General features: G+C 43.1%; 1 protein-coding gene and 1 long non-coding RNA gene across 6 annotated transcripts in view; both read right to left on the bottom strand.

Annotated features, from left to right (window-relative positions):
• Window positions 1-1,687, bottom strand: part of NTRK2 (neurotrophic receptor tyrosine kinase 2) — a 347,366-nt gene extending 345,679 nt beyond the window's left edge. For 3 of the 5 annotated variants that reach the window (XM_021676041.2, XM_021676040.2, XM_021676042.2), the window contains exon 1: window positions 1,106-1,406. In XM_021676041.2, the coding sequence (XP_021531716.2) occupies window positions 1,106-1,317 (212 nt within the window). In that variant the 5' untranslated portion in view covers window positions 1,318-1,406. Of the gene's footprint in view, window positions 1-1,105 lie in introns of all 5 variants that reach the window. The other 2 variants (XM_021676039.2, XM_021676037.2) reach the window with 1 other exon arrangement.
• Window positions 1,688-2,214: 527 nt separating this feature from the next.
• LOC135268684 (uncharacterized) lies at window positions 2,215-3,595 on the bottom strand. Its single transcript, XR_010337018.1, has 3 exons — window positions 3,285-3,595; window positions 2,647-2,768; window positions 2,215-2,384 (listed from the first exon to the last, which is right to left on the bottom strand). It is a non-coding gene; the product is annotated as an uncharacterized LOC135268684 (long non-coding RNA).
• Window positions 3,596-14,528: the final 10,933 nt, after the last annotated feature.

A 14,528-nucleotide genomic window follows, 5' to 3' on the forward strand; every position in this document is an offset into this window, starting at 1 on the left:
CCCCACTGTAGAGCTGCCTATCTCAGTGTCAAACACAGTAAGGAAAACTGGAAGAAACTTTGCCTTACAATCTTCCATGGGTATGAATAAAATCTCATGTTAATGAGATGTATGGAATGACAGAATAAGGAAAAAATAATAACAATAATAATCCAGTAGAGGTGACACAGGAATGCTAGAGAAAGGACTGGCAAGTTCTTGCTTGGTAATGTATTTGTCACAAGGCATCAGAAAAGGAGAATAGAAATACACAGTTCTGTTTCTTCATCAAGCCACGACAAGCTCAAACATTTCCAGGGACACAGGGGTCCAATGCTAAAGCCAGCATCATCAGAGTTCTACCCACTGCTTTATCTCCAACCTAGTCCAGAGAAATCATTCAATGGACAATTAAGAGTTATAATCCAAGTGGTCTCAAAATCATATCTCTGGGAAGTCAAGTCCAAATTAAATCAGCCCAGGCTTTTAGGCTTCCAACAATCACATTTTTTTCTTTTGAGCGAGTGCATTTCAACACTCAGAACTTCTCCTCTTACAGATCATTTTCAAGGCCATCTCTGGATGCCATCTCCTAAGCAAAATCTGATATATAAAATGAAAAGGGAAATTGGTTAACTCAAACCTCAGAAAAAGATGTTAAGGAGAGACTGTCACTTCTTTCAACAAATTCAGGAAAGTTAATTATTTTAACCTCTTTTCTAGTAAGTGTTAATGGAACTTCTAACACAACATACACACAGCACTTCTTGAAACAAAAATGCCCACAACTAAGTTAGTGCATATGGAAAGCCTAAAGCACACCCAGCAGAGCTTTGAAATATAAAAAGCATAGTGAGTTCCTTCCCACGAGGAATATATATATATATAATTGGCATATGTATATACATATATATTTAAAACTTATTCTAAAGTGTCACACTTCTCCCTGCACTAGCAGTCCCAAGCCAGTGAAACAGACAGGTAACTGACAGATGGCCCTACCCTGCATCTCTTGTCTCTGACTTCTCCCCACTCTTGGGACAGCACTCACTTCCAGGACCTACCACCTGGCCAACTCGGGCCCTAGGGGCAAGGAGAGAAAGGAGGAAAAGCTCTAGGAACTCACATTTCGGTGATGTTCTCAGAGTCTGCACTGTTAGGCTCCAACCTCGGAAATGCCACGATGCCAGGAGAAGGGTCGCTGCACCAGATCCGAGAAGCACTGCATTTGCAGGACGTGGGACAGGCGAGAGCGGCCCTCCAGAAGCCCACAACCAGCCAGCAGAAACCCCAGAGCCACGCCATGGCGGGTCCATGCCACCTTATCCAGGACGACATCCCTAACAGCCAGTGCCAGCCCAAGTGCGTGTCCCCCAGCTGCACCGGTGGATTTCCCCGATCCGTGCGGGGAGGCCTTCCCCGCGCTTGCCGCTCCCTCGACTCCTCGGTGCTTGTTGCGGGCTCGCGGAGTCCAGCGTATCCGAGGCTGAGCTGGTCCGGAGCGGAGGGTGTTCGGGCGGGCGGCAGTTCACTGTGGCCGGGGCATCGCGAACCGCTTTACAGCGGGGCGCTACCGCCGCTCGGAGCTCCGCCGCGGCCGTCGCTGCATGGCCCGGCGCGCCGGGCACCGACCGGCGGCGCTCCCGGGACTCTCAGGGGCGCAGGCTTCTTGTTAGACGCGAATGGGGGTCCGGTATGCACCTCGAGGCTGAGGACAAACAGACACGCGTAAGACTGGGCATAGGACCCCCAACACCACCAATTGGGGCAGTCTCCCTCTGCGCTCGCGTCATCCCCACCCCGACCCCAGCCGGGAGACTGTGGATGGATGAGTGCCCAGCTGCGGCCCAGGAATCAACTTGCCCCGCGATGGCACTGACGCCGCTGGAGCCACCAGTGTGCCCACTCTCTCTTCGAGCCTGAGGCCAAGGGAGGGGAGGTAGGGAAAGGGTCCCCGAGACAGGATTCCATGGTACAGGCCGGGCGAAGGACCCTCTAAGGGGGGATGCGGAGACTGCCGGTGGCTTTGGCTCCGCGACTGGGACCCCGAATGATGCTGCAGAATCCGCCACAGCCGCTGGGTGCCGGGGGTGCGGGCAGGTGGCGCGGCACGTCCCACCTGGGGAGCAGCTGAGGCCGCCCCAGGGGTAGACAGTGAGGGCCGTGGCGACCGAGGGTACTATCCGCGCTGCTCACCCAGACTCCGGCGCCTCACGCCCGCCGGCGGCGCCTGGCTCCAGGCTCCTGCTGCCGCCGGGGACTGAGCGCGTAGAGCGCGAGCGAAGCAGCGAGAGAAGCTCCTGCTCCAACCCAATTCCGGGAGCCGCCGCCGCCGCCTCTGCTACTGCTGGCGAAGTGACGTGAGGGCTGACGCAGAGCAGGGGCAGAAACTCCAGAAAATTAGTCTGAAATCCAAAAACACACACACGCTCATACACACACAAACCCATAACACCCTCCAGACAAAAGCACCAGGGAGGGGAGGGGAATCTGGGGGCGAGAAGGGAGGAGGGAGGCATCGGTGCCACTGGCCAGAAGCAGACAGCAGCAGCATGTGGGAGTTCACACACGCGCGCATACACGCACACATCCTGGCCGTGTAGACACGCGCGCGCGTGCCTGCGTGTGTGTGTGTGTGTGTGTGTGTGTGCATTTACATCCAGGTACCTCTAAGATGAACCGTTCCTCCGCTCGACGCCTCCCGGTCCCTAATTCACACCACAGTCTCTTCTACAATCGCAGTAGCGGCTGTCTCCCTTTTTGAAATGGAAACCGGGCTTGGTTCAGCTCTGAAAAATGCGCTGATTCTCATTATAGGAATCCTCCCTCCCCTCTCCCTCCCCGCGTTCTCTTTCCCCACCCTGCCTAAAAGGGAGGGCGAGCTATCCTAAAAATAAATAAATGTTGTAAACACCAAAACGTGTTCTGCATTGGTAACCAAGGATCACCGCCCCCATTCCGGGCCACCTATTTGGGGATCGGTGGTTTTGGAGGGGCTTCCTGTTGGTGCTTTTGCTGAGGGAAGGGAGTCTCGAAATACAATTCTAGCTCTCTAAGTGGGTCTTTTTCCTGCCGTTTTCTGCGGTCACACGCCCGGGAAATAGAGACATGTGAGGGGAAGGGAGCGCGCCTGACGCGTATTCTAAATGCTCGGTGGCCACCCTGGCCTGTCCGATGTGTGTCGCCGCGTCATTTTCTCTCATCCTTTAACCTGAGGGGATGCAGCCATTCCCAGATCCTAGCTTCACTCCCCGCGATGCCCACCCCCACGCAGGGCATCCCAAGCCCTTGCTCCCCTGCCGTACCTTGCGCGTGTTCATGTGTGTGCGGGTGTGCGCGAACGCGTGCCCTGCGCCCCCGCTGCCCGGAGCACGATATGCATCCAGCTACGAAGAAGCCAGGTGCGGGCAGAGCCTCGGGGTCTCACTAGGGACAAATTAGGCGGTCCGGGAGGGTCGGGTGACAAACCGTAACTGTTCTGCGGGCGCAGTTAAATGATGGCTGCGGGGCATTCACAAGCCTTGTCTGAGAATCCGTCTTCCCTTTTGCGGCTCGGAGTCTGTTTTTCCGCAGTCATTTAAAAGAGAACTGGGAAAATGCACCGCAGTGCCTGACACTTCTGAGGGCTCTGGTGCCCCCGCGCGGGGAGAGAGCGCCCAGCACGCTCCGGAGCACCAGCCCACGGACACGGTCGCGGCGGGCACAGCGCTGGGGACGCGCTCTGGCGCCAGATGCGCAACCAGCGGCGCCCGACGCCTGCGCGTCGCTGCGCGGCCGGTGCGCGGCTCGCCTGGCCTCGCCGAGTTCCTGTCAGGCGAAAAAGGCGGGCAATCCTCCGCTCAAGAGAAAGCAATGGGTTGGGGTCTCGTTCAAAATATAGTAATAGTCACTGATCTACCTGCAGAGGCTGGGGATGGGAAGGACCCAGAAACAGAACGTTAGAGTGAATCCTTGGATCTAGGCCAAGCCTTAAATATTACGAAGGGAACGTAAAACATCTAGTGGGGCTTTTTTTGTACGGATCCTGGGTGTAACAGCGGGAATTCTTGGGCAGCACCCAAAAATCTTGCTGCAGGTCCGTCCGGAAGGCAAGGCCAGGAGGTCTGTCTCACCACCGTCACTCAGCTGTAACACACGTTGAGTGCTGAACGGCCAGGCTGAAGTTTATTCCTCAGCAGGGCCTCTACTCTCTGCTACGTGAGGACGTGCCAAGGAAGGGAAGCCAAGGGCAAAAATGACCTGGTCTCAGACCCACGCAAAACTCCACCTGTCTTGTCAGTGCCCTTTAAGTGGAGAAGCCTCTGAGGAACACGGGGAAAGGAGTGTGTGATAATCACCGACATCTCACCCACACTCCCGTACTCTCATCCCATTTTTCTAAGAAATGGCCCATTTGAGCCCTAATGGTTTCATGCGGTATGGTGAATAGGCAGTCTTAGGGTGGTTTGTACACCAGGAGATTCTAATTATGTTGGAATTTTTGTAGAATTCCTATTAGAGTAAATATATGCTACTATTGTAGTTGGATCCTAAATATATTCCACTGATCATCTCCCACTTAAAATTAGGATTTTTGGTCCTACTTCTAATCACCCTACTTCTGCTCTACTATTTTAAACATAGCAGTTTGTTCTTTAAACAGATAATTTACTTATTATATATATTTTTTACATTTCTCCCAGTAGAATGTACACTCCATGAAGGCAGAGATTTTTATCTATTTTGTACATTGATATCTCTCAAGGACATAGTAGGTGTTAAAATATATGTGTATGTTTAGTGAATAAATAAAATAAAGTTGAGATCTCACTGAACCTGTAATTCTGCAAGAACCTGAATAATTCTCCCAGACACGCTCCTTCTCACTTTCACAATTTCAATTCTTTCTTGTGCTCCAAGTGCTCACAGCACTGCTTAAAACCTTGCCTTACTTTCTGTCTCATTTAGTAGCCAGATATGCTTCAGCACTAGTCCAGGGAGGGCCTCCCACTCATTCATGCTGGTAACTGAACACCTCCATGCACAGTGTCTAGAACACATTGGCAATCAGATCTACACATTGGAATTGTGGGTCTACCTCAATTTTAAGACCTACAGGCTATGTCCCAGAGATCACTTCAAGGATTCTCAAATCACAACTTTGTAAGAGATGATGAACATTTTTCAGATGGACAATATAGAGATGATTTTTTTCCAGATCCCTTCAATACAGGGATAGAAACTAAGTGTTACAGACGCCTACCTGTACTGAACCATGATCTACCTACAGCAATGTTTCTCAAACTCTTTTGACCATGATCCACAAGAAGAAATGCCTTTTATATCACAACCCATTGAACACATACACAAAGGCATATGCAAAATTAAAAAAAAAAAACTTCACAACACAAAACTTATTTACCCTTAGCACATAGAATACACTAACATATTCTTTTGTCTTCTACACCATTTCACTTTTGAAAGCACCTAATAACTCAATATAGTGATTTTAACATCCAATGCTGAGTTGTAAAACAATAAGCAACTTCCGATTAAAATGGAGTAATGGGGAAACAGACCTCTCAGACAAGCAACACACTGAACAAAATATATTAAACAACAGTTAAGACAGTGGACATAAGACAATGAAGGTCAGGGAGAAGGAACCCAGGCAGAGTACAGCTACCTAAGTTGAGGAGACATAGCTCAAGAGAAATCAAGGAGTGCAGAGTTCACAAGACAGAGTAGCAAGAAGAAGAGTATTGTACAGAAAGAATAATGAACATCTGCAGAGGGTTCCTCTCAAGTATTCAGCATAGGGCTGATTGACACATGCAGATGATGAAGCCACCTGAGGCCAGGGAAAGAAGCACTGAAAAGATTCAAGGGAATGGGGTTAAAAAAAAAAACAAAAGGAAAATGTAAAACATTATGTATCAGAGTTTGTGTGATACCACTAAAGCAGTTTTTAGAGGGAATTTTATAGCATTAAATTCCTGTGTCAGGAAAGAAGAAAGATCTTCAACCAGTGACCTCAGCTTCCACCTTAAGAAATAAGCGAGGGCTGGGCGCGGTGGCTCACGCCTGTAATCCCAGCACTTTGGGAGGCTGAGGCGGGTGGATCATGAGGTCAAGAGATCGAGACCATCCTGGTCAACATGGTGAAACCCCGTCTCTACTAAAAATACAAAACATTAGCTGGGCATGGTGGCGCATGCCTGTAATCCCAGCTACTCAGGAGGCTGAGGCAGGAAAATTGCCTGAACCCAGGAGGCGGAGGTTGCGGTGAGCCGAGATCGTGCCATTGCACTCCAGCCTGGGTAACAAGAGCGAAACTCCGTCTCAAAAAAAAAAAAAAAAAAGAAATAAGTGAGGAAAAAAGAACAAATTAAACACAAGGTAAGAAGAGAAGAAATAATACAGAGCAGAGTGGCAAATAATGAAATAGAAAACATAAAACCAATAGAGAAAATTAGTGAAATCAAGAGTTGGTTCTTTGTGAAGATCAATAAAAACAGCTAGTCCAACTGATCAGGAATAAAAGAGGGAAAACACAAGTACCAATAACAGTAATGAGAGCAATTAAAACACTGCATATTTAAAGAAATACTATGGATATATTGTGAACAACTTTATGCAAATAAATTTGACTACTTGACATAATGAACGTATTCTATGAGAGATACAAAGCCAACAAAACTCACCATAGAAGAAATAGATTGCCTAATAATCTTGTTATCTGTTGTAGAAATTGAACATGTGGATAAAAATCTTTCCACAAAGGAAACTTCAGCCCAGATGGCTTCACTGGTGAATTCTACAAAACAATTAAGAAAAAATAATACCAATTTTATACATACTCTTCTAGAAAAATGAAGAGGAAGAAATACTTTCCAACTCATTTTATGAGGCCAGCATTGCCTTGATACTAATATACAAAAACATTACAAGAAAAGAAAACAACGGTTCCTATGAATGTCAGTGCTAACATTCTAAGCAAACGTTCAGTAAATTGATTTCAACAATACATCACACTTCCAAAAACATCATGAGTAAGTGGAGTTTGTCTCATAAATGCAAGTTGATCTGATGGAGGCAGAGAGTAGAATGAGGGTTACCAGAATCTAGAAAGTGTAGTGGGGGTAGGGGAATGTTTTTACAAAAAGCACTTATAAGACAAGGAAATCCACTTTCACCATTTCTACTCACCATTGCATTGGAGATTTTAGCTAGTACAATAAATCAAATAAAAAGAGAAATAAAAGGTATTCAGATTGTAAAAGAAGAATTAGACTCTTTTTTAAAACATGCAACTTTGACTTCTGTATAGAAGATTCAATAGAATCTATGAAAAAAGCTACTGATACTAATAAATGAATTATCAAGGTTGCATGATACAAGATAATTATTTGCAAATCAGACATATTTCTATATACTAGCAACAATCATGAATTAATTTTTTTAAAACTACCAATTACAATAGCCAATCAAAAATACAAAATACTTAGAAATAAAGCACAGTCCATAAATGGAAAAAGATAGATACACTGGATTTTATAAAAATTAACAATTTCTGCTTTTCAACAGATACCACTAATAGAATGAAAAAAATGCCACACAATAGAGGAAATATTTGCAAATCATATATTTGATAAAGACATATCAGAGTATATAAAGAACTCCCAAAACTCAATAATAATAAAAAACCAATTTAAAAGTGTGTAAATGTGTTGAACATATACTTTACCAAAGAAAATATGCAGTTGGCATGTAAGCACATGAAAAGATGCTCAACATCATTAGTCATTGATGGAACACAAATTAAAGCCACAATGAGATAGCTACACACTAACTGAAATAGCTAAGATTTTAAAAAACTGATCATACCAAGTGTTGACCAGAATGTGGAGCAACTGGAACTCTCTTTTTTTTTTTTGAGACAAAGTTTCATTCTTGTTACCCAGGCTGGAGTGCAATGGCGCGATCTCGGCTCACCGCAACCTCCGCCTCCTGGGTTCAGGCAATTCTCCTGCCTCAGCCTCCTGAGTAGCTAGGATTACAGGCACGCACCACCATGCCCAGATGATTTTTTGTATTTTTAGTAGAGACGGGGTTTCACCATGTTGACCAAGATGGTCTCAATCTCTTGACCTCGTGATCCACCCGCCTCGGCCTCTCAAAGTGCTGGGATTACAGGCGTGAGCCACTGAGCCCGGCCCCTTGGAACTCTCATACACTGCTATTGGGAGTGTAAAATTTTATGGCCACTTTGGGAAATTAGAAGTTTTCCAAAAATTTAAACATATGCTTACCAGGTGATCCACCCATTCTACTTCTATATACTTACCTAAAAGAAAGAAAAGCATATATTTATACAAAGACTTGACTATGAGTGTTCATAGCAGCTTTATCTTAAGAGGTAAAAACTATAATGATCCAAATATCCACTGACAGGTGAATGAATACACAAATTGTGGCATACCCATACAATGGAATGCTACTCAGCAATGAAAAGTAATAAGCCAATCTTGCAGTTATACGGATGAATCTCAAAATAATTATGCTAAGTAAAATTGTCAGATAACATGGAGTACAGTGACTGATGCCTGTAATCCCAGCACTTCAGGAGGCCAAGGTGGGTAGATCAAGAGATCAAGACCATCTTGGCTAACATGATGAAACCCCATCTCTACCAAAAATACAAAAAATTAGCTGGGCTTAGTGGCATGTGCCTGTAGTCCCAGCTAATCAGGAGGCTGAGGCAGGAGAATTGCTGGAACCTGGGAGGCAGAGGTTGCAGTGAGCCAAGATAGAGCCACTGCACTCCAGCCTGGGTGACAGAGTGAGACTCTGCCTCAAATAAAATAAAAAGTAAAATGAAAAGGAATACATAATGTATGATCCCATTTTCATAAAACTCAAGAAAATGCAAACAAATAGATTGTGACAGAAAGTAAGTCAGTGATTGCTGGGGAGGAAAGGGAGAAGTGGGCAGGGAGGAGCCAGAGGGAGAAAGGACAAGAGGCACAAGGAAACTTTAGGATGATGGATGGATTCATAATCTTGATTGTGGTGATGGTTTCAATCTGATCAACTTGCATGCTTAAATGTTTAGCTTATTAGCAATTATACTTCCATAAAGTTGTTTTAAAAAGCAAAAAAGAATTGCTGACCTAGATCCTCCAATCGTCAACTTCTCATCCTGCTGGAGTTCCATTAGAACCTCCAATTTTAGTATGCTACGGTAAAGTTTGAAGATTTTTAAATATACACAAATTCTGTAATGTTCTAGTCTTAGAGGTATCTACTGTGTAATTTCTTTTACATTTTGAAAAAGTTTGAGGAAACCATAATTTAATAAATAGAAGACACAATGGACCACACCTAAAATATGACCTGAATGTCCATTAATAGTGGAACAATTCAATAAATTATAATACAGTGACATGTCCCATTATGATGTTTCCATCAACAGCAGACTGCATATACCATGGTGGGCCCACACAATTATAATGGAGCTGAAAATTTTCTATCTCCTAGTGACATTGCAACCATTACAGTATTGTAGTGCAAAGGATTTACACCAGTGTTTGTGATAATACTGGTGTAAACAAAAGGCATTGTCATTTGTATAAAAGTATAGTATGTAAAATTATATATAGTACATCTATAATCAATGATAATAAATGACTTTGTTACTGGTTTATGTACTTACTATACTTTGGCTTTTATTGTTATTTTATAGTGTACTCCTTCTACTTGTTAAAAAGAGAAGTCAATTGTAAAAAAGTCTCAGTCAGGCCCTTCAGGAAGTATTCCAGCAGAAAGCATTGTTTTCATCAGAGATGACAGCTCCATGATTGTTACTGCCCCTGAAGATCTTCCGGTGGGACAATGGAAGATATGCGGTGGAAGACAGTGATACTGATGATCCTGACCCTCTGTAGACTGAGGCTAATGCAGGTGTTAGTTTTTACTGTATTTTACTCTATTTTACTATACCTTTTCTATGCTTAGATACATACTTACCACTGTGTTATGATTACTTATTATATTCAGTATATAATTACTTACTATAATTAGTACAGCAACATAGTGTGCAGGTTTGTAGCCTGGAAACAATAGACCATAACATATAGTTGGGGTGTGTAGGAGGCTTTACCATCTAGGTTTGTGTAAGTGTACCCTGTGATGTTCACACAACGACAAAATCACCTGACATGTTTCTCAGAATACAACCCCATCATTAAGTGAATACATGTCTGTACTTCTATCCTTTACACTAGTACGTGCCTAATTAAAAATGAGTTTTATATAGATTGACTTGGAGGCATGTCCACAATACAGTAATAATGCATCCTACACCACAATATGTAGTCTGAGCCTACAAAGAAAGCCAGAATTTGTGAATATGTTTGTCTATGGAGAAAAGCAGAGAAGTATTTCTACCAAATCACAACATTAGTAACCTAGAGGAAAAATAGAGGTCTTTTGGAGTAAGAGGAGAAAAGACCAGGAAACCTACACGTGCTTCTTTGGAACTCACAGCCTCCTTACCCACACCATGTCTGATTTTCCTCTTTGTGTTGCCTCTTCCCCTTCAGATCCAGCGTTATCCTATTACTAGAGTCCCTCTCGTCAGTGAAAGGAACTGAATCTACAAGTATGTTTACAATCCAAATAATGTTCATCACCAGACATATCATTTTCCCAAGAACGTCTGGATTTTAGTAGAGGACATTGGGAAAAAGACGTAATTCAAAGGAATTTCAGGTGCCATGGTAACCATAAAAGAGGGAGTATTTGAGTATAGAGGACTGAACACAGGTCACGTGGAACCAAAGGCCGATATTCATGATTAGCACCACACTTACTCCCTCTCACTTCAAGATCCTCTTTTGAAGTTTATACAGTTTCCTACCATTTTCTACCCAACATCCTACAGGTCTGAATAAAGGTCTCACTTTTCCCCACCTCTGCCTAGATGGTCTGTAAACTGTGTGCTACCTGGTCACCCTGAACCACACCCACACCCAAGGTTTCATCCCACTTCCTTTCTTCTCTGCTTCCAAATCTTCCACTTTGTACTTTTAGTCATACACAGCACATACTAAGTCAACAAAGACTTATAAAGTTTTTTATGAACACCTAAAAGGAAGAGCATATGGAGAAAATTCAACAGAGCCTCAGAAAACTGGAGTCATGGGCATCTGGTGGATCCCTAAATCTCGGCTGTGGGCCATGGATCTGATGAGGTTTCAGAGTCAGCTCTGGATTATTTTCCTAGTTCATGTTTGTAGTCTAGATCAATAACCAGACCTGCTCCCATGCTGTCCTGTTTTGTCAAGGTACTATGGCTTAATTAATTAATTTAATTTAATTACTTAATGCTATTAATTATCTCACAGTCCCAGTGTCCATTCTCCCATTCTTCTCTTAAAGTTTAAAACGTTCTTCTTTTAAGTAACAGAACTCCCCATTTCAAATTTCTCAGAATAGTTGGTCACACCCAGTCAACAACTATATTTCCCAACTTTTTTTGAAGTAAAGGTGTGGCCATTTGATTAAGTTTTTACCAGAGAATTTAAGTGGAAGTGATGTGTACAACTTCCATGTTATTTCTTTAAAAGAAAGTTATTTTTTTCCATTTCTTCTCCTCTTTTCTTTCTGCAGACTGGGAAGTCTATTACAGTGCCACATCACAAAAGAACTTATGTTGTTACAAAGAAATTTACTTATGCTTCAATAAACAATTATAGTATGATTTTTCAATGCTACTCTGCCCATATTTATTGTGACAGTCAAGTGTTCCTAGTTCTAACCCAATTGACAATCACAATTCATGCAAAGAACAGTTTTACGGCACTTTTTAACTACATGGCGCCACGTAGTTAAAGATTCACAAACATTATATTGTATCAGACCTCTGCAGGCAATTGGCCAAATTGTTGCAGGTCAGGCAAGCCCCAAATTAAGAATTAGCCCAGAAAGTTTCTTGGCTTCACTCAGGAAAGAATTCAAGAACAGTTGATGGTTAAAGGAAACAGCTCTATTGAGGTGGTAATGTTACTGCTCCTGCAGAGCAGAGTTATCTCAAAGGCATCCTGTAGAGAGTAACAGCTCAGGGGCAGGTCTGCAATAATATTTATACCCACTGTAATTACATGCAAATTAAAGGGCAGATTATGTAAAAAAAGAGTGGTAACTTCTGGGTTTTTAGGTCTTTGCCTTGGAAATGGGTGGTAATTGTGGGTGTTGCCAAAACAGTGGTAAACTAGCATGGCACTGGTGGGTGTGTCTTATGGAGAGGCACTTTGGCCTCTTCCCTGTTTCAGCTAGTACTCAATCTGGCCTGGAGTTCCAATCCTTACCTCTGGAGCCAAGTTCCACCTCCTACTTCAAAATGTTCTTCCAACTGGGCTAGCAACCCATTACTAAGTCAACATAGTGGGTTGTTATTAGGATATTTCTAATGGAATAGACTAGACAATACTAGAATAAAAAACAGCAAAAGTGTAAAGGCGATATTGTTTCACAAAACTTTATCATAGTGATACTGGATTTTTTTTTTTTTTTTTTTTAAGACAGGGTTTCACCGTGTTGGTGAGGCTGGTCTTGAACTCCTGACCTCAGGTGATCCGCCCACCTTGGCCTCCAAAGTGCTTAGATTACAGGCATGAGCCACCACGCCCAGCCTTGGATTTTGTTGTAAATGTATTTCTTATTGTGGTTCACGGTCAAGTGAGAAATCAACTGACTGAGCACAATGATTCAACCATTTGCAGGAATCTCCTATTCAAGGAGATACAATTCTTAGTCCCTCCTTGAACACTTCCAGCAACTTTCCTTAATCAGGATATTAGAACTAAGCACTTCACAGATTATTACTGAAGTTAGCCACAACTATCATCATCTCCTTGAGGGCTATGATGTTCTTATTTGTCGTTATACCTAGCACAGTACGTTGTATGAAGCTCAATACATTGTTTGAATTAAAGTTAATCTCATCTTTGTAACCATTAACTACAAGAAAGTTCTATCTTATGGTAAGCCTAAATCTGCCTCTCCAATAATGCTCCTCCACTGATGCTAGTTTTAACCTCTTAGGGGCAAAGTGGAGAAAATGTAATCCTTTCTCCAAGTCTGCCATCCAACATTTTAACTGTTCCTCCTGTATTTTTTTTTTTTTTTTTTTTGCCTTCAGGTCTAATATGTTTGCATTTCATGCTTCTATTTAAGTCAGTGATAAAGAATATTTAACATGACAGGTCCAGACACTCAACTAAAGACATTGCCTATATTGACATTTATTTCTTAACTAATTAATTCATCCTTACACAGAATGTGACTGTTTAACCAGCTAAGAATCCATCAAACTGAATTCTATAATTAGGTCTTTCTTAACCCTTAGCCTGAGCCACCTGTGCACCACACACCCAATTACATAAAGATCCAGCTAGTATTGTCCATTCATGGTTTGTTTTTTTTTTCGCTTTGCTTGCAGTCATTCTGAAGTTATCTTTTGTGCCAGCTTCAGACCTGTTCTCATTCTAACCTGATGTCAACCTACCACCCATATTTCAGCCTTTTAAACCTATAATTCCATTTCTTCCTTTGGATCCTTTTGATCCTTATACCTTGTTTCTCTAATATCAGCTTCTCCAAATGATTTATCTCAACTGCCTTTACAGGACCTAGTGTACTGGGTTGTCTTGGATAGGAATTCCCCTTCATAGTTTTCACAGGTTTCTCCTGTGAAACCCAGCCACAATCCACCTGGCTCATTTTGCACCCACTCCCTGTCCACTGATGGGGAAAGACTGGACAAGTGGCCCAGAAAGAGAAAGAGTGGGCTAGGTAAGTGGAGGCGGTCTGAGAAAACAGAATTAACAGTAATTTAGGTGCATTCTGGATCCCAAATTTGCTCATTCTTGGAACACTGAGACAAATTCTCTTCCTTTCTTCCATGTGCCATCTTTCTACAAGTATTTCTGACAGTTGTTCCTTAGTCATATAAGCAAATCTAGTAATAATTTTTATCATCTTTGCAACCATCTTAATAAGCTTATGTTATCTCTTAGGTGGTCTCACTCAACTAAGACGTCAACTTCTTGTTAACCACATTATCTCTACCATTGCTAATGGAAAAATTCTTCTCCTCACCAGAAACGAACACACAATAAGAGGTAGAAAATACTGCTTTGTCTTTATTATCTGTTAATGTCTCACCATCTGCCCAAGCTCTGGTCTTGTCACTTTATCCCTCTTACTCTAAGCCTGGTTCAAATCATCTTTTTTTTTTTTTTTTTTTTTTGAGACAGAGTTTCACTCTTGTCACCCAGGCTGGAGTGCAATGGCACAATTTCAGCTCACTGCAACCTCCGCCTCCCGGGTTCAAGCGATTTTCCTGCCTCAGTCTCCCAAGTAGCTGGGATCACAGGTGCATGCCATCAGGTCTGGCTAACTTTTTGTATTTTTAGTACAGATAGGGTTTCACCATGTTGGCCAGGCTGGTCTCGAGCTCCTGACCTCAGGTGATCCATCGGCCTTGGTCTCCCAAAGTGCTGGGA

The sequence above is a fragment of the Aotus nancymaae genome, unplaced genomic scaffold, assembly GCF_030222135.1.
Source record: "Aotus nancymaae isolate 86718 unplaced genomic scaffold, 86718_ANA_hifiasm-v0.15.2.pri h1tg000041l, whole genome shotgun sequence".
NCBI lineage: Eukaryota > Metazoa > Chordata > Mammalia > Primates > Aotidae > Aotus > Aotus nancymaae.